The sequence below is a fragment of the Triturus cristatus genome, chromosome 4_1 (assembly GCF_964204655.1).
Source record: "Triturus cristatus chromosome 4_1, aTriCri1.1, whole genome shotgun sequence".
NCBI classification, from domain to species: domain Eukaryota; kingdom Metazoa; phylum Chordata; class Amphibia; order Caudata; family Salamandridae; genus Triturus; species Triturus cristatus.
Window position 1 is genome coordinate 683,202,175 of NC_140585.1, and position 22,805 is coordinate 683,224,979.

Sequence of the window (22,805 nt, forward strand, 5' to 3'; positions counted from 1 at the left end):
ACTTCCTCCTACTATTGTTGCTGGAATTCTTTTTTTTTGGCCTTAGGACTCTCTTAGGACCACTGTTGACCAGTGGTAAAGTGTTTGTGCTTCTCCTCTAAACATGATAAAACTGGCTTATTCCCGATTAGAACATTTAATTTACCTGTGTGACCCTAGTAAAGTGGTACCACACGTACCAAGGGCCTGTAAATAAATTGCTACTAGTGGGCCTGCAACATTGATTGTGCCACCCAAGTAAATAGCCCTTAAACCTGTCTCTGGTCTGCCACTGCACCCTGCGTGTGTGGTATAAAGTGCATTTTGACCTGGCAAAATAAACCTTTTGTCGGGCCCAAATCTTCCTTTTTAAGACATGGTAAGTCACACCTAGTGTTGACCCTAAATAGCCCAAAGGGAACAGGACAGGGTGCACTGTATTGAACAATTAAAGCATGTACCTTTCAGTTTACATGTCCTAAGTGAAAAACTTTTCAATTAGCTCTCCACTATTGCAAGGCCTGCATCTGCCATAGGATAACATTGGAGTTATCTTATTACATTAAAGAATACATAACTTTCAAATAGGAGCAGGCAACCAGTTCATGTTGGGTGTCTTTGGAATTGTTATGAAAAATCCTCTTTTATGGTAAATTTTGAATTCCAATGTTGAAAATGACACTTTTAGGAAGTTGCAAACACAACAAGATGATGGACAGAGTGCTGAAACATTTTCAACAGCTCATCCTCAGTCAAGAGATCGAGGTTGAATCATTTGTTCTTTTGCTTAGTATGCCACCCCAGTTTGGACCTAGCAATATGCAAATCAGTCTTGAATCTGTTCCTCATGAGAACAGTCCAGCACAAACTGCCAGGCCAGGTCCTCTCTGGACTGGAAACAGGCATCCTGGGACCAGTTTTGGGGTATCACCCCCCCCAACAGTCAAGATAGCTTTAATCCAGTGGCACATCAAGCAAGGCACCCACGTTTAGGCATACCCATGGCCACTTAGGGTGAATATGGCAAAAACAACAAGAGGATGGATGGAGTGCTGCAACACTCACCCCCAGTCAAGAGGTCTAAGTTGAATCCATTGTTCTTTTGCTCACTTTGCCACTCGAGTTCGGACCCAGTTATATACAAATCAGTCTTGACCCTGCTCCTCATTGGAACAGTGCGGCACAAATTGCCAGGTCAGGTCCTCCCTGGACCGGAAACAAGAATCCTGCGACCAGTTTCAGGGTATCACCCCTCATCAACCAAGCTAGCTTGAATTAGCAATTCAGACTGCACAGTTCCCATGAGGAAGCAGGGTCCAGATTGACTTGCATATGGCTGGGTCCAAACTGGGGTGGCGTTGTGTGCAAAACAAATTATGGATTAAGCCCAGATCTCTGACTCTGGGGTGAATGTTGGGTTTGTTTAGCATTTCATCCATCATCTGTGCTTTTTTGCTTTTGTTGCACTAAGTGGGAAGGAAATGCCCAGAGGTGGGTCCCATGCCCACTGTGACACTGAATTCAAGCTAGCCAGGCTTGTGATGGGCGATAACCCAAAACCGGTCCCAGGATGCTTGTTTCTGGTCCAGGGAGGACCTTGCTTGGCAGTACGGGCTGGAGTGTTCCCATAGGGAGCAGGGTCAAGAATGATTTACAAGTGGCTAGGACCAAACTGGGGTGGCTTGGTGAGCAAGAAAACAATGGATTAAACCCATATCTGTGACAGGGGGTGAATGTTTGATTTGTTCAGCATTCTGTCCATCATCTGTTCTTTTTACTTTTAGAAAGTTGTCATTTTTCTGTCTTGGCCATTCAGTGCTAGCAGCCTGTCTGTGGGTCACATTACTGGGTGTAGTTGGCGGTTGATCTTTGTGTATTTCCCCTAGACAGCCACACTCAATAGAGAGTTTGGGTGTGCCTGGATGGACTATCACTGTCAGGGTTGGAGGACGGAGCGGAATACAGTCCTACTTACACCAGAAGAGGCTGTGACTTGCCCTCACACAAAGGATTGCATAGATAGTCTGAAACCAGGGCAGGGGAGGCCGAAAACCTGTGCACATCAAAGGGAAATCTCTAGACGTTTCTCCCATTTCAAAGGAGGCACCACGTATAAATATTAGACCGCATGCACCAACTCTTCAGTACACTTCTGGACCTGTCGAAGACTCTGCCAGAAAGAAGGACTGCTGTGCTGCTCAAAGGACTACCACTCTGCTGGACTGCTGCCCAGAAGGACTGTTGCCTGCTGTGCTGACCTGATGCCCTCTTGCCTGGGTAAGAAGGATTGGCCCTGTAGCCTGCACCTAAGACCACCAGAGTGACTCCAAGGTCTAGTCTCTTGTAACCAGCACCTGGTCTATGCAACTGTGAGACCTACCCTGGCAAGTGGTGCCATCCCAGTCCTGGACCCTTGGACGTGGCCCTGAAGGTGCTCTGCCAGCCAACCTGTGAATCCAGAAGAACCGACGCATCACCTCTGCAACTCTGCTGGGCGGCACAACTCTGAGCAGAACCGACACATTGCCTCTTCTGCGAGCATTCTTCCAGTACAAAGACTCCACATCGACCTTGCAGCCCAAATTAGAACTGCCGCTGCGTAATACATCCTTGAGTCTGGTCCTCACATTGCAAACTTCTCATCGACTGCAGCCTCTATGACAACATAGTACTTTGACTCTCAAGCCCTGCAGTCTCTTCAAAACCAGCTGGTGTGCGACAGAACCTCGACATAGGACTCCACATCACAAGCTTCCCTTGTTGCCTGCCTCCTTGATGACTATGCAGGACCTCGCATCACGGCCTCACAACTCCATGGAACCAACGCATCACCTCTGCTGCGCGACACATCCTCAATGTGGGACCTTGCAATGCTCCACAACCAGGATTTAAGATACTCTTCTTCAGTGGGCCTAAGTAGGTCACGGTAGCTGGCCTGCACTCTATCGTGGTTGGCTTGAACCTGTGACTTTGTCCCGGTACCGCATAGCCAGATATCCACAGTTGGCGCTTTGTGCTAATTAGCACTATTTTAACTTAAATCTTTAAAATGGCATATCCCCTGTTCTACTGGTTAAATTTGTGTCATTCTGGTCTTCTTTTAATCATTAACATTCACTCTATCTTTCTAATTTGGTGTGGAGCCCTTTTTGTGGTGTGTGTTTTCACTGTGTTATTGTCTGACGTGTAACATAAAAACTTTACACATTGCCTCTAAGTTAAGCCTGACTGCAAGTTACCAGTGGGTTGAGCACAGGTTAATTTGGGGTTTACTTGTGACTTCACCCTGACAAGGATTGTGGTTGCTTCTTGAGTAGGATTTCACCCCCATCAACCAGTAACCCAGTTTCTTACACTCACCAAAAAAGGTTAGCTACCTCACTGTTTTATGTCCCTGGCGAGTGGGAAGTTACTACCAAGGCAGTGCTGTTTGCATCCTGATTCAAACTCAGGACCAATGATGACTATTGCTTCATAATCTAAGGATCTAATTTAGAGATCAGCAGACAGGGTAGTCCATCGGAGGTAAGCCTTATGACTATCCATCTTATTTAGAGTGGGAGGTTGGATTTTTTTAAAAATCTTTCTCTCCCCACCAGGAACATCCTAGCAGTGAAGGAAAATATAAGTATTACCCCCACACCATAGGAAAAAAACTCCCTTGCTGTTGGGGCAATTCGTTTTTACTTTTCCAGATGACAAACTGCTGTTTAGGGAGTTTGTTTTTGGAAAAGTAAAAACTTAAAAAAGTTTGGTGTAAGCATCCATCACCAATGACGGACGCCCAGCATACTTTTAAATGGTTTTGTATGAACCACTATGGTGGTGGTTAATACAAACCTATAGAGTTCACCGTAGGTCTAGCAGCAAACTCTAAAGTTAGCGGCCAGAGTAAAGGCAGTGTGGAGGACATAACTTGAACATTTTTAAAAAGTGACTTGCTTACTTGTTGTCAGATCCCGATTAGGAGGGCATGCAATAAGCATGGGCTACTGGGCTTTAACTGTAGCAGTTGAGGTCATTTACTACTAGTGATCTGGTATCATAGTATTATGGCTCAGCAAGCTGGACCAAGTACAATCTGTTCTACATTTGACTCTCAGTGTGTTGGGGGTAATTAATCACATTCTGCTCAGGAAAGAATTGTGGGGTGCACAAGCTCAGCAGTCAACAATCAAACAATAGACACATTAACTCCAATGCCCAGCCTAATGCTTGTCCTTCAAGAAAATAAAAATACTTTTTAATCACACAAATATGAGCCCTGATGAGACAACAGTTGATCAAATTCCAGACCTGTGGATACTCTGCGAGGAAGAAAGACTGTTGTGCTGCTGAAGGACTGCCACTCTGCTGGACTACTGCCCTGCTCTACTACTGCCTTATCGACCTGCTGCATGCTGGCCTATTGCCTGGCTGAGAAGGACTGGACCTGCATCTCTTGATCTCAGCACCCTAGAGTGACTCCAAGGGCTACTTGGCTGGCCTTCTGATCAGAAGTCTCAAGGACAAAACAGGCTTCCAACAACCTTGAATCCAGCATCTCCACTCTGCCATCTGTAAGTCCTGCCCTCCCTGCGTGGTGCTACCCCAGTCCTAGATCTTTGGGCGCAGGCCTAAACTTGCTCTACCAAGCCCAGCTGTAGTCCCAATTGGAACAGACACAAAGCACCATGAAGCCGTGCAAAGCCGCGCCCTACAGCTGCCAGCCTCATTGGAACCAATGAGCTACAAAGCGAAGCACTGCTAAGCCTCGCCCCAGAGGTACCTGCCTAATTGTAACCGACGCAAAGCAACGCAAAGCCTCGCAAAGTCACGCACAGCTGCCAGCTTCATTAGAACCGACATAAAGCAATGCAAGGCCCCACCAAGCTGTGCTGCTCAGCTCCCTGGAACTAACAAAAAGCCCTGCAAAGCCGCATTGCACAGCTTCATCGGAAGTGATGCTGGATGATGCGAAGACTCACAAAGCAATGCTGTGCAGACTGCACACCAGGATTTAAGGTAATGTGTTCAGTGAACCTAAGTGGGTCCCTGTAGATGGCCCGCACTCCATTATGGTCGACCTGAACTTGTGACATTGGCCCAGTCCAGCACAGCCAGATAACCACGGTTGGCGCTTTGTGCTTTTTAGCTCTATTTTCACTAAAATCTTTAAAATTGCATATTACTGGTTCTACTGATGTTTGTTGTTTTGGTCTTGTTCTATGTATAAACAATTACTGTATTTGTACGTGGCATGGGATCCTTTTTGTGTGGTGTTTTCCACTTTATCACTGTTTGAAGTTTTGCACAATACTTTATGCATTGCCTCTAAATTAAGGCTGGTGGCTCTCTCCAAGCTACCAATGGGTTGAGTACAAGTTAATTTAGGGTTGGCTTGTGTCTCACCCTGAAAAGGATTGTTGTTGCTCCTTGAGTAGGGAGGGTTTCACCCCCCCTGACCCAGGAACCCAGAGGCATATTTACCAGCCCCCATAGTGCCGCCAGAGCGTCATTTTTTTTTTAAGCACCGGCGGCGCAGTGTGGTGCTCCGTATTAACAAGGCCACATAAAGACACCCTGCGTGCCTTTTCGTGTCCTTGTAAATGTGGCCCCTTTTCACGCAGGACTTTGAGTGAAAGGGGTGTTCCATGGGTGTTGCTGTCGATGTTCCCGCACAACACCCATGGATTCTGCTGCATTCCCAGATTTACTACATTATGTATACCTGGGAATGAGTCAGAATCCTACGCCTCCCCCGGGGGAGGCATAAGGAGGCACAACGAGGAGAAATACTTTTATTTCTCCTCATTTTTTCGTCTTTCTGCAGCACACATAGAAAGAGGAAAACACCTCTCATGCTTGTTTTTGTGCAGGAAGGTCTGCCTTCCTGCACAAAAACAATCATCCCCGCAACGCAGGCACCTTTGAACTGGTGCAAGGAGCCTGTGTTGGTTCATGGCATCCAATTGTGCGCCAGTGCAGGGGAGAGCTCAGGGATACGTCATATTGTTGTAACTATGACGCATCCCTTTGCTTTGAAAGTAAGGCAGCGCGACGCATCCAGATGGCTTGCGGCACCATGCTGTGTTACTTTCTTGTAAATAAGGCCCACAATTTCTTACATAAGGTAAGCAGCAGGATGACGATGTGAAAGGTAAGGCGTGCTTCTTCTTACTATCAACAAGTAACCTGGTCCAGCCCATGTTAGGCAGCATCACCTTTATCTAGATTTTAAAGTTTGGTCAAAAGACCTCCTGAAACTTCCTCCGTCCTGGCAGAACCAAGACGAAAATTACATCCTGCCAGTTTTTATTTTTAAAAGCAGTTTTCAAGTGAAAATGTGTCTTTATAGCGTTATAAAATAACAAAGATATATTAAAAGCATCTTTACATAAGAAAAGTGAAAAATGTAAGCTCAGAATTGGAAAGTATCTCAAAGAAGATACTGCTGCATAAAATGCAACAGTTGATTCAGAAGAAGCTTTCCCAACCAGACGTCTTATGGAGATTATGCAGCCAAGTGGAGCTCCAGATGAGTATAGGAGTAGCAAAGCAGCTTGAAAACTAGGCCACACCTACTATCTAAAACGAAGGCTGTTTAACCTTGTAAAGACCTACTAATCAATGTGAATGTAAAGCACAGACTAACAGAGAAAAATACATCAAGACAGTTTTGGTGTAGGAGGAAGGTTCATACAATACCTTTGGAAAAGAAGGCATGATATACTATTTAACCTAAATCGAATGTGAAATTCTTGAATTAGTGAATGATTGAATCTTACACATATACATTTGCCACTCTTTTGTGTTACTCCTGATTCGCCACAACATGCGACATTTGCTATATTCAGTTTCTCTTGCCTTCATCTTGTAATGAATATAAATATCTTTTCATGTTTGTTTTATCATCTTTTTTGCTTTTTTTTCAAACAAACCTTAGATAATATCGGTGCCTTTCCTCTGGTCTTCAACTTATCTATCATCGTTTTGATGATATGATCTCAGTGTCTAGGTTAGGACATTGCTTGGTAATAAGTATTCTTTGGTTAAGGAGAGTCATAAAAATGCAAGCAACCTGGTATTAATAGATTAACAGTTTACTAAGAAAATATGCACGTTTTCTGTAGAAAACTAAAATAAGTACATTGGGCCCTATTCATGAATAAAGCTCAGAAAAGTATGAGCAGAGATTTGCATCTCTGTCTGAATGTACTTTTAGGAGTCTTTTTCTATTCACAAACACTCCCAGAAGTACCTCTGGGCAGCTGTGACAGGCTCAAGTTCCAGGTGTGCTTCTGAGAATATGATGTGACTTTTCCTAAAGTCTACTACTTCTCCTGTTCGGAGTACTCAACAACAGATATGTCTGCACACTACTTTGTCATGAGATAAACATTTTTCCCTTGAGGAAAAGTCCTTCCCTGACACCCCAGAAAGCATTGGGGCTAATCTGTGATCCTTTCCATCTTTGGTATATTTCTGACCAATTCCAGGGTGGGAAGGGGTCAAAGAGTTGGGAATGGCCACAAATGTATATTTTTGTGGATGTTGACAAGTTTGCAAGACAATCCATTCCTTGTAACTCCCACCACCCACCCTTCAGTGGGATAAACTACCTTGGGTTTCTACACACTGGTGATGGAAAAATCCAGAATAATAAATACACCTACATCTGCTGTGATCCCTCTGTGGATTTCAGGACAGTGTACTTTCTGCCATACACGATATTGGTCGAAATTACCTTTTGGGACGAGTACCATGTCATCTCCGGTGAAACATAAACGAGGACTTCTACTTGACTTTCACAGGGATGGCAACACAGTTTCTGATGCCTGTGTGTCCATGATTCATAGTGATCATTGTCTATTAGCCAAAACAAAAAACATTTAAAGATTATACAGGCAGCTACGAAGTGCTAATGTACAGAGTCTTACTCCTAGCCAAAGAGGTGGACGATTGTTGGACTTGGAAGCCACAATACCCTTTCTGACATATAAGCATTTGGATGCATTGGAAGAAGTGCACTGATGAGAACTACATTCTTAGGGTTATTTCGGAAGAATTCAATGTTCTTTTCCCAGAGCATTGAAGTCTGCTAGAAAGTTTTAAGAAAGTATTTTGCATCAGTTAGGGTAATCTTTAATGTGGCAAACTTAAAGCATGATTATGTTGGAAATCCATCACCTCGTTATTGCATTGTGAAAGCAGTGCCGGATTAAACCCAGTGCAGGCCCTAGGCAGTCGAAATTTGCCCCCCCCCCAAATGATCTCCTAATACCCAATGCATCTGATTTTTTACAAACTGACATCTGCCAGAAGATGAGCTTTTAAGAGACAAACTGTTATGTGAATCTGTTGTTTCTGTTTTATGTACTTTAAGTTGTTAATGGGTACATTACATTAACACAGTATTTTCTCTTTAGACTCTTTAATGTAAGGTTTTCCTTTATTTTGAGTTGATTAATTTTTTTCTATCTTTTGGAAACAATATTTAAGAAAGCTTGATTGTAATTTTGTTTCAAGATCAAATCAATATTATTTTGATGCGTTGCCTCTAAAAGGAGTGGGGCCCATAAGCCGGTGCCTACTTTGCCTATTTGGTCTTCCGGAACTGTGTGAAAGGTAGTCATAGTGCCAAAAAACAAACTTCCTGGGATACTTCATACTCCCTGAGGCCTCTGGTACTGCTTTATGTTCCACTGCCTTTCCTGTTTGCTCCCAATTTCCGGCCCCTGTCCATGTACTTCTCCCAGTCGTCTTCTGAATTCTGCATTTCTCTCAAGATACTTTCAGTGCTCGTTCCTTCATACTCTCTCTTTCTGTTGATTCTCACCGCCTCCCCATTTAGGCTCCGCCCTCTCCACTCCATAATCCGCTGCCCGCCCTCCTTTTTCATCCCCTTGTTATCTCTGTTCTCTCCCTATCTGCTCTGTCCCTCAGTGTTCCTCCCATCTGCTCCCTATCTTTGTATTTCCCCCTGTAAACCCCGCTGCTCGGCTGCTCTCTGTATAGCTTTACCTCTGTCTGCTCTCAGTCACTTTGTACCTTGGTGCATGTTCTACAAGTCTGTTGTCTCTACAGCTCACCTCCATCTTTATGACCTTGTCTCTTCTCCATGTTCTCTCTTGTACTCACCATTGCCGTGCCTCTATCTGCAAGGCCACATATACTTCCTTGTAATATTCCATCATCAGATATTGCCTTCTCAGCCATTATTGCGGATGCATTATTAAAATCACTCATATGAATGTTTTTACATTTAAGAAGCTGATGCTTTTGTGTTTGTATGTGTCTCGCAAGAGCTACAGAAAAAGTAAGGGTTCAAAAGATGCTGAAATTATTCATATATTCAAATTATGCTGCAATTGGATGCATACAATAAGCGACAAATCCCACGCATATGTGATCTTGCTTGCTTTCTCAATTGTCTCTTCAAAAAATATTTTAGAATGAAAATAATGTTAAATCCTTTTTTATTGTGCAGAATGGTAGCCTTTACTGTTCATGCAAAAGAAATAGTGTTGATAAATCAAAAAACACATACCAATGTAAGTAACTTGGGTCAACATTAACGTAAACATTGGGACTAATAAGACTAAGTAAAAAGCCAGCTTTAGGATACACAGTTTAATATGACAAATCAACTAAGCTAATTTTATGGTGATTGTTTTCCCTACATTTATAGAAAATAATATTTATGCCTGTAACCTTGGTAAGATGTGTCTTAATACTGAAAAATATTGAAAATAGTACAATTTATTTTATGTACACCGTAAAAAACGTAAATCTTCATTCATGCCAGTGTTCATTGTAAATGCAAAAACAGAATTTGTAATCAGTTTCACGTTCGTTCCTTCTCTTATGTGCCTAAGTTGCTTGGTGCAACCAAAAATACACATTTCATCTAAAAATTGATGCAAAGTATAAAAGACATGGGATAAATGCTCAACATACATGCACAATATTAGCTTTTGAAATGAAGAGTTACTTTCACTGGAAGCTGTTTGTACCTGGCTTGCCAGGAAGATCACTCTTGGGGCCATTCAACAGAAATGGACAATGAATTATGCAGAAAGTAGAATCATTTAGCTAAAATACTTTGCTATATAACCTATTAGTGCAGGTGAGGCTTTAATACGAGAACATTGTCCTGCATGCCTGAAGGAGGCACGACCTGGAAGAACGGGTGCTTCTGTCCACCTGGGGGATGCATGTAGTTCAGCACACCCAGGTAATAGTGTCCACACACCAACATCTCATTGACAGAACATTGCTATACAGCTGAAAGTGTGTCATGCAGGAAGGCAGAGATTATGCTGTGAAACATTTGGATGGTTTAGAGAAGCAACTCAGTTTTGATTTCTGGCTATTTTTTAAAGTAGTTTCAGCGTTCCTCTGAAAAATATATTCTGCTCAATGCATCAACAAGGGGCCTGAACGCCGGCCCCTTTTCAGATGTGAGCTGTTTAATATTATGAGGTACACTGTTAAATGTGATTTACAAGACCAAACACATGTAAGAAAGCTTACAGTGTGTGGGGCCCATAAACAGCCAGCTTTGCATTACTAATACCTTTTGGTTGCTCTGGACCCAATGAATGTCTCGTATTTACCGAAACATGCAGGTGTTGGTGCAGTAAGCACCACAACTATACGTTCTTCCCCAAAACCTTGTAATCAGGAGGTATTTATCGCACCAATAAATTCCGACTTGATTGAGATGGACTTTATCAGTTGCAATAAATATCACATCATTTACCAGGCCCGCTGAATGGGAGCCCAAGAGTATAAACTTTGTATTTCAAGATGACCTTCTACTGTTAGGAGATCTCTATTCACAACAGATCTGATCACAGTTCTGGCTGCCACAAAGCAATGTTGTGTGCTTGGCTTTTTGGGCTCAGCAAGACAGCCATCATGGAAGTCACAGAGAAGACAGCACATTGGCTTCAGCTTATGTTTCTGAGAGGGGGTCTCTCTAGTGTGTCAGCTGCACTTGGCTCTGAAATGTTAAGAAAGATTGTTTGCTAAAGTGATTTTACACCGAGTTCAGAAGAAAAACAAACATTGTTACAGCTTTCAGGGTAGATGTCAGATTCACAATGCACTTGCAACTGCTTTAAAGTCCAGCAAACACCAGGACTTGGAAATGGGTGTGAAAGCAACAGCAAGGAAGTGTTGTGGAGTGTTGAACACTGAGGTGGATGATACCTGAGAAGGTGTTAGCTCCTAAGTACAGGTAATGTCTCAGCGCTACACATGATTATAGCTCAGCAACGAGTTTACCACCACTGGGTATACAAACAACATCTAAGGACTGCTGTTGACCGCTTTGATACACTAGAAAGCGAACATTTTCATTAAAATCTTCCAAGTTACCATGTTCATTCAGCAACAATTGTGTTAATAGGCTTTAACCGCAATAAAACAGTCAGCATTGCTGTAGTGGTGGGCATTTACCACCGATCTCCTTTGCAGCCAAGTCAATGTATCTCATTGGACAGGAATGGAGGAAGAACTCATGACACAGTTCATCAATCTGAGCCAGTGACGTGATGGTCTGTGCAGATGGAAGCGAGGTTAGGTTCTAGAAGAAGTGCAGGCGGCCTAACGGGGAAAGATAAGATAATCCTCTAAGGATACTTGTTGGGCTGGAAACCAAGTGAGCTGCTCTTTGTTCAGTGCCAGTGTTCAAAACAAAAAAAATAAATTGCCTTTCAGACAACTCTATGCTGAATACTAGCAGAAATAAGGGTAAAAATGGGATCAGACCACAGGCTCCTTTTTCAAAGTCTCTTATATTTCTTTATGGAGCGTGATCCGCACGCTGCTGAAGATTTTGCCGCATGCCTCAAATAATGGGTCGCAAAAGGTGTGGATGCAGATGGAGAAGACCCTACTGATGCACTGAATTTCGATTAGGTAGCTCTTGATGCAGGGCACCACTGCCCAGATGTGGAGGAATGATAAAATGGCGAAGTAAATTCCCCAGATGAGTGCCAGTGGAATGCCCAGGATAGTAGAGAGCAAGCGGTAGAACCAGTATTTTGTCACAGTGAAGGTGGTGAAGCTGGCCTTCCAGATGCCATCGAAACTGTGCGTTCCTTCTGGTTCAGCAATCACATCTTCAAATTCAATCTACAGAAAAAGTGCAAAAACAGAGGATTTTAGACATGGATCCACAGAGGGTGGCAGCGCAAACATCAATTTCTCTCCAATGCTCACATCCCAGCAGATCCTCAATGTAAATCGAGAAAATTATTGCAGTGTTACAAAAGGAGTTGAATGCCAACCATTTGCTTCGTTTGAAGGGTATGAGTGGGTGAAATGAAAACTTTGTCAATGAAGTCAGTGGCATTTAATCCATCAAGACATCACATGTGAAGATATCCTGCAGCCAAAAGTCCCACTCAAGAATAACAGTACATTTGCATGCATTCAATCTACAGGTGTGCATCTACAGAACCTCGCACGGGATCCCACAATGGTGGCAATTCACTTGCTACCTCTCAGGTCTACCACTAGCTATCAGCATCAGTGGGTAGTCCCTCAGCAGCTGTGCACTGGTGCGTGCCCTCCGTGACTCTTAGGGCCTGCTTTAGATCTTGGTGGATGGGTTACTCTGGCACAATTGTGATGGATATCCTGTCCGCTGAAATATAAATACCATTATATCCTAAGGGATCCACCAAGATCTAAATCAGGCCATTTGTGATTTGACTTCTGGGTTTGGGGAATCATAGTGAATAGATGCTAAGCAGCTGTGGTTCCCTTGTAATCACACAGGCATGCTAATGCTTCCTCAATATTTGTAACCCTCTGCAAACTTTACATTTGGTAAAGCTTTCAAAGTTTAAGCAAAATTACATACATTTGTGAAGTATATGACTTCACTGATTCTCTCACACCAATGTTGACAGATGAGGTAACTGAGGAACCAGGTTTCCGTGGATAACATAATTTAGCACGTGGTGGAAGCCAGGGTATGAATCCGCATCTCAGCCAACAGCATGGTCAAAAGGCTGCATATCTCCTTGTGCAAGTACTACAAATAAATAAAGTGAAAACATGTATTTTCTGGCATTGTTAATGACAGTGCCTTTTATTTATGTGTTGGGAAAACCTGCAAGTGCTGCGTAAACCTGTACTTTGCACTTATAGTGGTTACTTATGAGAAGCAAGGCTGGCAGTAATTGCATCTCTTTTACTTCCTTGCTTCTTGTAAGCAAACACTATAAGTACTAAGTGCGTGTTCATGCACCGCTTGCAGGTTTTGTAAACTCATAAATAAAAGACATTGTCATTTATAATGCCAATAGCTCAAACTCTCGCAAATGCGAGACCTATTGCATTGCAAATGCTGGTCTATCCCATGCTACTGTTGATCAGTACCATTTAGGGTTATCCTTCTTATTTGAGACACTAATCAATACCTAATCACCTAAGTAGTGTGCTCAGGGCCGGACTGGCCGTAGCGGGCACCGGGCAATCCCCCGGTGTGCCGCACGGGTGGGGGCCGGATTTGGGCCCCTGGGGGCCGTTTTTGTTACAGGGCCGTTTTTTCAGCATAGCTGCAAAATCGGCCCTGTGACAAAATCAGCCGAAAACCGGCATTGGCAAAGAGCTGGGCGTCAGCTCAACATCCTGTGATTCTGGGCAAATCACTTAATCTCTCCATGCCTAACAAAAATGAATGTGTCCGTGTGCTCATCTTAAAGTCAAGTTCGCACTATATAAAACTGCAAAAAAACATTTTTTTAAATCACCCAATCTTCATGGAAGCCTCTCCGCTTCATGTAGGATATATTTTTGATAATAGCTGCAACTGCAGCTTGGACCGCAGAATTAATGTGATGCGCAAATGATAAAATGGCCTAGGGCCGGGGTTTTTGCCTGAAATTAATGCTTGCAGTTAAAGGAGGAGGCATGAGTTGTTGGCGCTCAATGTGTAGAGTGTTTGTCTTTTGAGCAGTCACTGAAAGAACGAACAAACGAGTAAAACCGGTATTAAAGTTGTTGTCTTCGTTACCGGACAATTACCCCACAGAGACACCGGATCAGGAGTCACGCGCACGCGCACGTGTCCCCTGGAAGAAGAGCAGTTTATCTCACCTTGTTGAATACCGTCAATTGTGATGAGGGATTGGGAAATGCATGTACAAGTATGTGATTGTGACGTTGACTGTGCTGGCACGTGGTCTTGTTCACACCATGCACCGGATGTAGGAACTGATCGTGTAGTTGGCATTAAGATTTGTGCTGGCAGTCACGGCTAGTGGATAAGACTTGGACTGCTAGAACACTGGAGTTTTGATAAAAGAGGAAGGTGTGCAACGTTTGCTTGATCTCTGCCCAAGTAGGGTAGGTCTAGAGGGAGTGAGAGCCTAATAGGGGAGTGATGGAGTGCATGAGTGACTGAGTGAAAGGAATGATACAGAGCAAGCCTGCAAACAAAATCACTTTTAGAGCCATGCTAGATAAAAAAACAAGCGCGAGACGCACAGGGAAAGTTCTTACCTACTGAGGACATCCCGAGCTGAGCGTGCGTGCGCATTAAGAGAGCGAAACTGCTTAAGGCTTGGAGCGCGCGACCGGAAGTGTCCGGGGCTCCCGTGAGCTGAGGGAGCCCCGTGTGTTGGAGAAGCGAGGCGCGAGCCCACCCCGCAGAGGGAAGTCCGGCGGGAGCCCACCCCGCAGAGGTAAGTCCGGCGGGAGCCCACCCCGCCTTCGTAAATGCCGCATGGTGCGGCCGGAGCAAGATTTCAGGCGGGGCTCCTGTGAGCAAGACGGACCCCCGCGTGTTGCTGTGCCAGTGACCGGGTGAAGAGGCTAGTCCCCCCTGCCATTGAGGAGACCAGCCTGGGAGCAGCGCAGAGTCCCCACAAGAGCCGGTGAGTGGGGTTGAGCAGGAGGCATGCTGGATGCCGCACCTGGAAAGAACATGTGCACGCGTATGGTGCGAGCAGGAGTTGTGATAAAGACGCGAGCCGTACGCGTGCACATCTGCTGTTTGTTAAGCTTCAGCACAGACCGTCGATGTGCACTCGTATGGCTTGCAGCGTTATTACAACTCCTGCTCGCACCATACGCGTTCACATCTCCTGTCCAGGACTTGCCGTATGCGTGCACCTGTCCTGTCCTGTCCCACTTCGCAATGCAAGTCGGCAACAATAAATCTCGCCTAGGCGAGCAACGCATGACGCTGCATCGCTAGGCGAGACCTAAAAACTGTTGGTCTGCAGAATCTGAAAAACGTAATGTCCTACCAAACCAGGGCTAACCATGGCTGACCTGCTTCAGCCCAAACTCCACATCAGAGCTGTACTTGACTGCCCCACTGCCTACACTTATCACCCTGCCCCTCACACAGTGCGATCCTCCCACCCGCACCACAGAGCAGTACAAGGGGGGAAAGTAGCCACAGATTTCCTGAGGGAGGATGTCCTGCCTACTGCACCTCATGGACCAATAAAATCGTCTTGCTTGTGACCATGAGAGTGACACAGTGCTGATTTGCAATTTCGCTCCATTGAGAGATTCGGTTGTCCGGAAGCACTAGCGAGCAGATGCAAGGGAATGTGGAGACATCTTGCACAATCTCGCAGCTAGGACTGAGCACACCTCTGTCATCTACAGTAGAGATGTTCATACCTGACTGTTTGTTCCAAGAAGTTTATCAGAACTGTAAAGGCTTTGGTAGGTTTCTGCTTCGAAATGCTACACCGGGGAACAACCTTTACAACGCAACTTTTACAACGCACTACACTTACAACGCATTTTTTACAACGCAAAATCCATTACAACGCATTCCATTACAACGCATGACACTACAACGCATTTTTAAAAACTACCTTTACAACGCATTCCATTACAACGCATACTACCTTTACAACGCATACCATTACAACGCATAATATTACACTACACTATCCAACACTTACCCTACTGTTGCACCCCCTGGAGTTAGAATAGTAATTTTTACCCCTACACTATCCAACACTTACCCTACTGTTGCACCCCCTGGAGTTAGAATAGTAATTTTTACCCCTATACTATCCAACACTTACCCTACTATTGCACCCCCTGGAGTTAGAATAGTAATTTTTACCCCTATACTATCCAACACTTACCCTACTGTTGCACCCCCTGGAGTTAGAATAGTAATTTTTACCCCTATACTATCCAACACTTACCCTACTGTTGCACCCCCTGGAGTTAGAATAGTAATTTCTACCCCTATACTATCCAATACTTACCCTACTGTTGCACCCCCTGGAGTTAGAATAGTAATTTTTACCCCTATACTATCCAACACTTACCCTACTGTTGCACCCCCTGGAGTTAGAATAGTAATTTTTACCCCTATACTATCCAACACTTACCCTACTGTTGCACCCCCTGGAGTTAGAATAGTAATTTTTACCCCTATACTATCCAACACTTACCCTACTGTTGCACCCCCTGGAGTTAGAATAGCAATTTTTACTCCTATACTATCCAACACTTACCCTACTGTTGCACCCCCTGGAGTTAGAATAGTAATTTTTACCCCTATACTATCCAACACTTTCCCTACTGTTGCACCCCCTGGAGTTAGAATAGTAATTTTTACCCCTATACTATCCAACACTTACCCTACTGTTGCACCCCCTGGAGTTAGAAAAGTATTTTTTACCCCTATACTATCTAATACTTACCTTAAATGCAATTTAATATTATGCGTTGTAATGGTATGCGTTGTAAAGGTAGTATGCGTTGTAATGGAATGCGTTGTAAAGGTAGTTTTTAAAAATGCGTTGTAGTGTCATGCGTTGTAATGGAATGCGTTGTAATGGATTTTGCATTGTAAAAAATGCGTTGTAAGTGCATGCGTTGTAAAAGTGTGCGTTGTAACGACATACATCCTGCTACACCATACTCATCACGAATAGATAATCCCGGGGTTGGAAAAAAATTAATTCTCAATTAAAAGTTAAACAAATTTCACTCTGATATCCCAGATTGCCTCATTCGTATCTATCTAGCAACTGATCGATTCCCAGAAGGTGATGAAACAGAGAAAATACGCCGTGCACCATAAACATTTACACATCCTTACTTCCTACCTCCAGAGTCTATCCAGGCAGCTAACCTCAGAGAGGTGATCTGTAAATGATAAACTTCTTTCGTGTTAACTTTTAGGCACATTGTTAGACACACCGGATGATGTGGGATATGGTAAATGTCTGAAAAATACACCGCTTATGCTTCAGTTGTCATAACATTTCTAAAAGAAAAATAACAGAACTTGTAAAGGAAAAGTTCAACTACAGATAAGCTGTAAAACTGTGATCGTTCCTTTACTGCATTGGCACAGAACAAACACACTTTACAAGCGATAAGAAAAAATGCATTTGTGCAATCATGACTGGCAAATATTAAATGCCGAAACACAAACACATTTTAAATAAGCAACACACAATCAGGGTGCGTGGCTGTTAACCAAGAAGCTGCTGTCCCTCCGCTGTCACACAGGCTGCATCCCTGTCTTTAACTCTTCGCAACCTTCAAACTTGGCAAATCTTGACAAGTTGAAGAAAATGGCAAAACGTTGTGAAGCTCATGGCTTCACAGCTTCTCTCACATCCATTCAAAGCATGATCATGGCGTGACCAGACAGGACTACCACCATTATTCTACACAACACTGAGGGCCCCATAGACGCCGGTGCTGCAGTAAGCAAACGGTGGTGAAGCATGTGGGGCACGTGGCAGGCGTCACGCAGGTGGGAATACGATATATATTTTTTTGATTACTTATATTTTGCCGTCAGCTGCCTCCAGCGTCGTGCCGCCCTATCCTCTTCCTGCCTGCTGGTCCCAGCAGCCCCTGGGACAGACTTCCTGTCCAATCCCAATTGGTCTGAGCAGGCAGGAAAAACGCCCTGCTCAGACCCGAGACCAGGGATTCTGTGGGGTTTCTCCAGCTCTGGTGCTCAATGCAGCTGGGCTGGAGAAAACCTAAGTGCGCATGCGTGTTTTGGCCGGCCAAACACTCATGAGCACATAGGGAGCGGAGTACACTAGCACTCTTTCTCCCCCTCCAATGCCTTGGCCTGCCTCTCCCAACAACGCTGGCTAAGAGCCGGCAAATTTAAAATAAAACGATGCAAGAATAATCGCTTTATCTTACATTTGCTGGCTCTGAGCCAGGCAGTGGGGCGACGCTCCACAGCCATTGCAGAGGAGCCTCCACTGGCTATTTAGCACATGACAGTGTCCGTGCTTTCACTCCCTTTGTTTCATTTGCCACCCTTAGTCAATGTTCTATGGTGAGAGTTTTTCAGATGCGGTCCTATGAGAGATGCTATGGTCTACATTCTGAGCAATGGGATCGACATGCCATCGTTGAACATTTCAATGAACAAGGTAATCATTATTATTGTTGTTTGCAAATCTATCACTTGTTTCTCAAACAGAATTAATTGTAGAGCATCCAGAGAGTGAGTATTTATACATCTGTACAACTGATTCATAATTTTATCAACTGTATAGCATACACATGCAGATATACCTTTCATATCTACATACTTGTCAGCTTGTTTTCCATCAATTTTTCCCCCTTTTCCCTGCCTGTAGGGATTCCCTCAAATCTCCGTTCTTAGACTACTGCTCATATCACTGTACACTGCAGACCAGAGTTTCTAACTGCACATAGATCTGCCAATGACACATTTGATTTCTACTCTTCTCCATTCTTATGTCCAATCTCCAGAATCATGTCATTTACTGACCCACAGATACCTATCTATCACTGGAGGGTCCTGATGTGCCTGATGCTGAGCAACTTCAGCCAAAACATCAAATTTTCACATCACCACAGGCCCTGTACAATCTTCACTTCTTTATCCTACCTTAGAGTCCCCTCTTTGTAAGAGTTCAAGTACACACCCACCTAAGGGGCATATTTGCAACAGGCAGCGATAATTATCGCTGACCTTGTATACCGCATTTTTTTCTATCGCTGGAATATTTCGCCAGGCTAGCGTAGTATTAACAACGCTTAGCGCCATGGTGATGTATATTCCAGCAATAGCGCCCTTTTCCATGGAACATCGCTGGTTTTCCAGCGATGTTCCATGTAAAACGGCAATATATGCTTGATGATACGACCCTGTGGTCGTATCACATGAATCCACCTCCCATGTTAGGTATGCCTTAGTCAGGAATTTAACAGAAGTTAAATTCCTACGTTAAGGCATACTTAGCGCGATTAAAATAATCGCTTCCCCGCATTGTAAATATTGCAAAGCTGCCTTCGCGATATTTACCCATGTTGTTTCCACAGACACGCCTACTTTGCATCGCATTAGCGATGCGAAGTTAGGCGTGCTTGAAATGGGAGCAAAATCAGCAAAACACGCAATAGCGTGTCTTTGAGGATAAGGCAATAAAATTATCGTCGCTTTTCGGCTGAAAACAGCCGCAAAAGCGGCGATAATTTTTTAGCACCGCATTGTTAATATGTACCCAAGACTGTCTACCTTTTACCAACACACTACTATCTGCTAAATATCCTGTGGCCTTGACCCCAGAAAAAAATGTCATTTTGCCTATACCCTGATTAATGTTTTGGCCCTGAGCAAGATAGATGTTTCATCTGCCTCACACTCATGTTCGCTCAATACTCATTCTTCACTCTAGACCAGAGGTACTCAAATTACGGCCCGCGGACCACTTGCGGCCCGCCAGGTCACTCCATGCGGCCCCCATGAGAAACAGCAGGCACGGACTCGACACCATTTTCTCACCCGGAGCCCCCCGCCCTCACCTGCCTCTCTGAGGTCACTTGCTCACCCTGCCTTTGAGAGCATTTTCTGTGCTGCCTGCTCATGCTGCTCGCTGTGTGGCCTCTTTAATGTCTCAATTGGTGCTGCTAAAACAGCTGTTTCTGTAATTAAAAGTATGTTTTTATAGCCCCCGGGTTAGGTTTCAGCCAAGCCCGGGCTTTCATTGCCCACACGTTGTGTTAGCAAGATAAATAAAAAGAAGATCCAGCAATGTCCTCATGTCGATCCTTGGCAGGCGTGCAACCCCCATTGGGCTCAAAGGGCTTCATCCCCCCCCCCCCCATCGTGTGTGTCAGCCCGGGCTGAGACAGCTTCCCGGGCACACACACAGCCGCCCGAGTACTTCACAGGTCTTTAAAAGACCCTTTGCTTGATAATGAGGCTTTGGCATTTTTTCACCCCTTCCTAGAGCACCTGCATCTCCACTCGGACTATCACTGGAAGAATTAGCCCCCCCCCCTCCGAAATTATTAGTAGCCCCCTGCCCCCCCGAAGTGTGACTCTAGTTGCGCCTCTGATCCTTGGGCTGCGCCTAGCCTTTTGTTTTAATGCATGGCTTTACATGCGGTACCTATTTTACACGTGGAACTGGGGGAGGGGGTTGCAGTTTATACACAACATTATATGCCTCGGAAACAGCTGTACAGTTATGTATAAATCCCAGCTTCCCCACATTTCTGACAGGCAATTCAACCTGCTTTGTGATTTACATAAAGTGTAATGTTTTATAGTCATCCAACACTACCTGTCTGAGTCGTGGCACAGATGTAGCATCAGGTCTTTTATGCAGCAGAATTAACAGCAAATAGTTATTGGTTTTGGCAACCATTAGGTAGAGTCAGAGCTGCGGGGACAGGGGCATAGTGTGTACATAGAGGTGAATGGGCAGAGGCAGAATGAGATGGTAAGGGGAAGGGGCAGAGGAAGGAAAAACAGAGGGACTGGCACACTGTATGAGTAAAGCATAAAGCAGAATGAAAAGCGCAGTGAGGAGGTATGGAAAGGTTAGGGGTTAACAGAAGGGAGCGATGTGAAATATGAGCGCAGCGTAAGGGTATTGCAGGTTATGAGGAGTCTGAGGGGGCAGAGCAAGGACAGGAAAAGTGGGCTGCTCTACACAAAAGGACTATATTGAGCAATATATATGGAAGGTGGGTGCTAAGTCAGGGACATGGGCAAGGAAATAGTGAGGGGTACGACAATAATAGAAGCAGTGGAGTGAAGGTGTAGAGCAGAACTGCAGGAAGGACAATGGGACTGTCTTATCAATAGAGTGAATCTTCAGCAGAGTGAAGGTATACAGGCACAATGAGTGAGTAGGCGCTGAGTGGCGCAGTAGAGCACAATGAGAGGGTAGGCGCAGAGTGGTGCAAGGTCAGGCGTACGATGAGGTGTTAGGGCACAATTAGAGGGTAGGCAGTTTGATAGGGTATGACGAGAGTGAGAGAAATAATGCTGAATAAAGTAGACAAATGTGGCACCAAAAAGGTGAGACCAGATAGGGGTAGAGTGTGATGGAGGAAGAGCAGGAATAGCATTAAAAAGTCAAGGTGTGGAGAGAGAATGCAGTCTAAGAAATTGGGGCCAGAGTAGGTGCAAAAAGACAGACTGTGAGCATAGTATAATAGAAGGGCCAGGAAATGAGTATAAGCAGAGTGAAGAGGGGTGTAATCATGAGGTTGGAGGGTCAGACAGATGAAGCTTATGAGCTGAGCAAAGAGATACTTGGAGCAGATTGTGATTAAGGTAATAGACAGTGTGAGGGGCATTCAGGAGATAAGGAAATAACCATGGGTAGGGGGGAGGTATAATAAGTGGTGTACATTGAGGGTAAAACAATAGAAGTGTGAAGTTGTGACAGAGTGCCAGGCTGTGAGACAGGTAAGGAAAAAAGTGAATTATTAAGGCCAAAGTGGTGGGTAGTGGTAGGATGAGGGGTTAAAGTAGAGGAATATGGAAAACATGAAACAGTCATAAGGTAGGGTCTGGTAGGGTCAAAGTCAGAGTGCAGGGACAGAGTGAAAACCTAGGATCACAGCAGACCCTAAGAGCAGAGTAATTGAGTGTGGGGCTCGGGGAAGAATAGGGAAGAATAGTATTAGACGGGCTGCCTGATACATGCATTATTATGAAATGACATGCAGCTACTTGAGATGATAGTCATTTTGGAGATGACACTACAATACCTCTGCTGCATTGTTGGGCGAGTTCATTGACTAGGAGAAGGCAGCGTGAGACACAGCACCTCTCTTGCCCATTATGCCGGACATTGTGTCATTGTAATGTGCATTACAGCCCAAGAACATGAAAGCATGTATTGTGTGCGCCCAAGCATGAACATTACAGCATGGGACCATTTATGCATGTACTATCTCGGTCCATTAAGAATATGACAGCATGATCTCACTGATGCTTGTATTGCCTGGGGTTACATGCATGTGGTAATTTTCATGAGCTGGGGTGTGCACAGCAGGCTGGACAGAGGACAGAAAACCTACCTCTATCAATGCAGTTTGCATTCACGCTTCGGAGTTTTGCTGGATGATCTTGGAGCTTGGTACTGTAAACTCTCAACAGGGCCATTAAGGGTTGTTCGTAATGATTTTAAGAGGCATAGGAGTATGAGTTGTGTCTTCTGAGGGACAAATGAAGGGTGCTTCCAAGTATCTGCGCAGCTGAGGGCCTAAGAGCAGGGAACTGGGTTTTTGTCAAAACAAGGAAAGGATAGAAACCTATGGTCAGAAACACACAGACCCCAATAAAAATAAAAAGATTGACAGCATTTATTTGGGTTACATACACACATATATCGCATTTTGAAATACAGCGTTGACTAGTAATGTTTTGAAAAGGGGGTGATTTTATTTTCAACCTAGTAGCCCGGGCCCTACTGACCCCGCCGCTCCCACCAAGCCCGCCCCATCACGCAGGCCCATCTGTGCGGCCCTCGGCCCCAAGCCAGACTGTAATTGTTGCCCCCGAGCAAAAGTTTGTGAGTACCCATGCTCTAGAC

General features: G+C 44.5%; 1 protein-coding gene across 6 annotated transcripts in view; it reads right to left on the minus strand.

The window, feature by feature from the left end:
• Nucleotides 1-9,420: 9,420 nt before the first annotated feature.
• CAV1 (caveolin 1) overlaps nucleotides 9,421-22,805 on the minus strand; it is an 80,821-nt gene continuing 67,436 nt past the window's right edge. For all 6 annotated transcript variants that reach the window (XM_085653150.1, XM_085653151.1, XM_085653152.1 and 3 more), the window contains exon 3: nucleotides 9,421-12,102. In XM_085653150.1, the coding sequence (XP_085509276.1) occupies nucleotides 11,761-12,102 (342 nt within the window). In that variant the 3' untranslated portion in view covers nucleotides 9,421-11,760. The remainder of the gene's footprint in view (nucleotides 12,103-22,805) is intronic.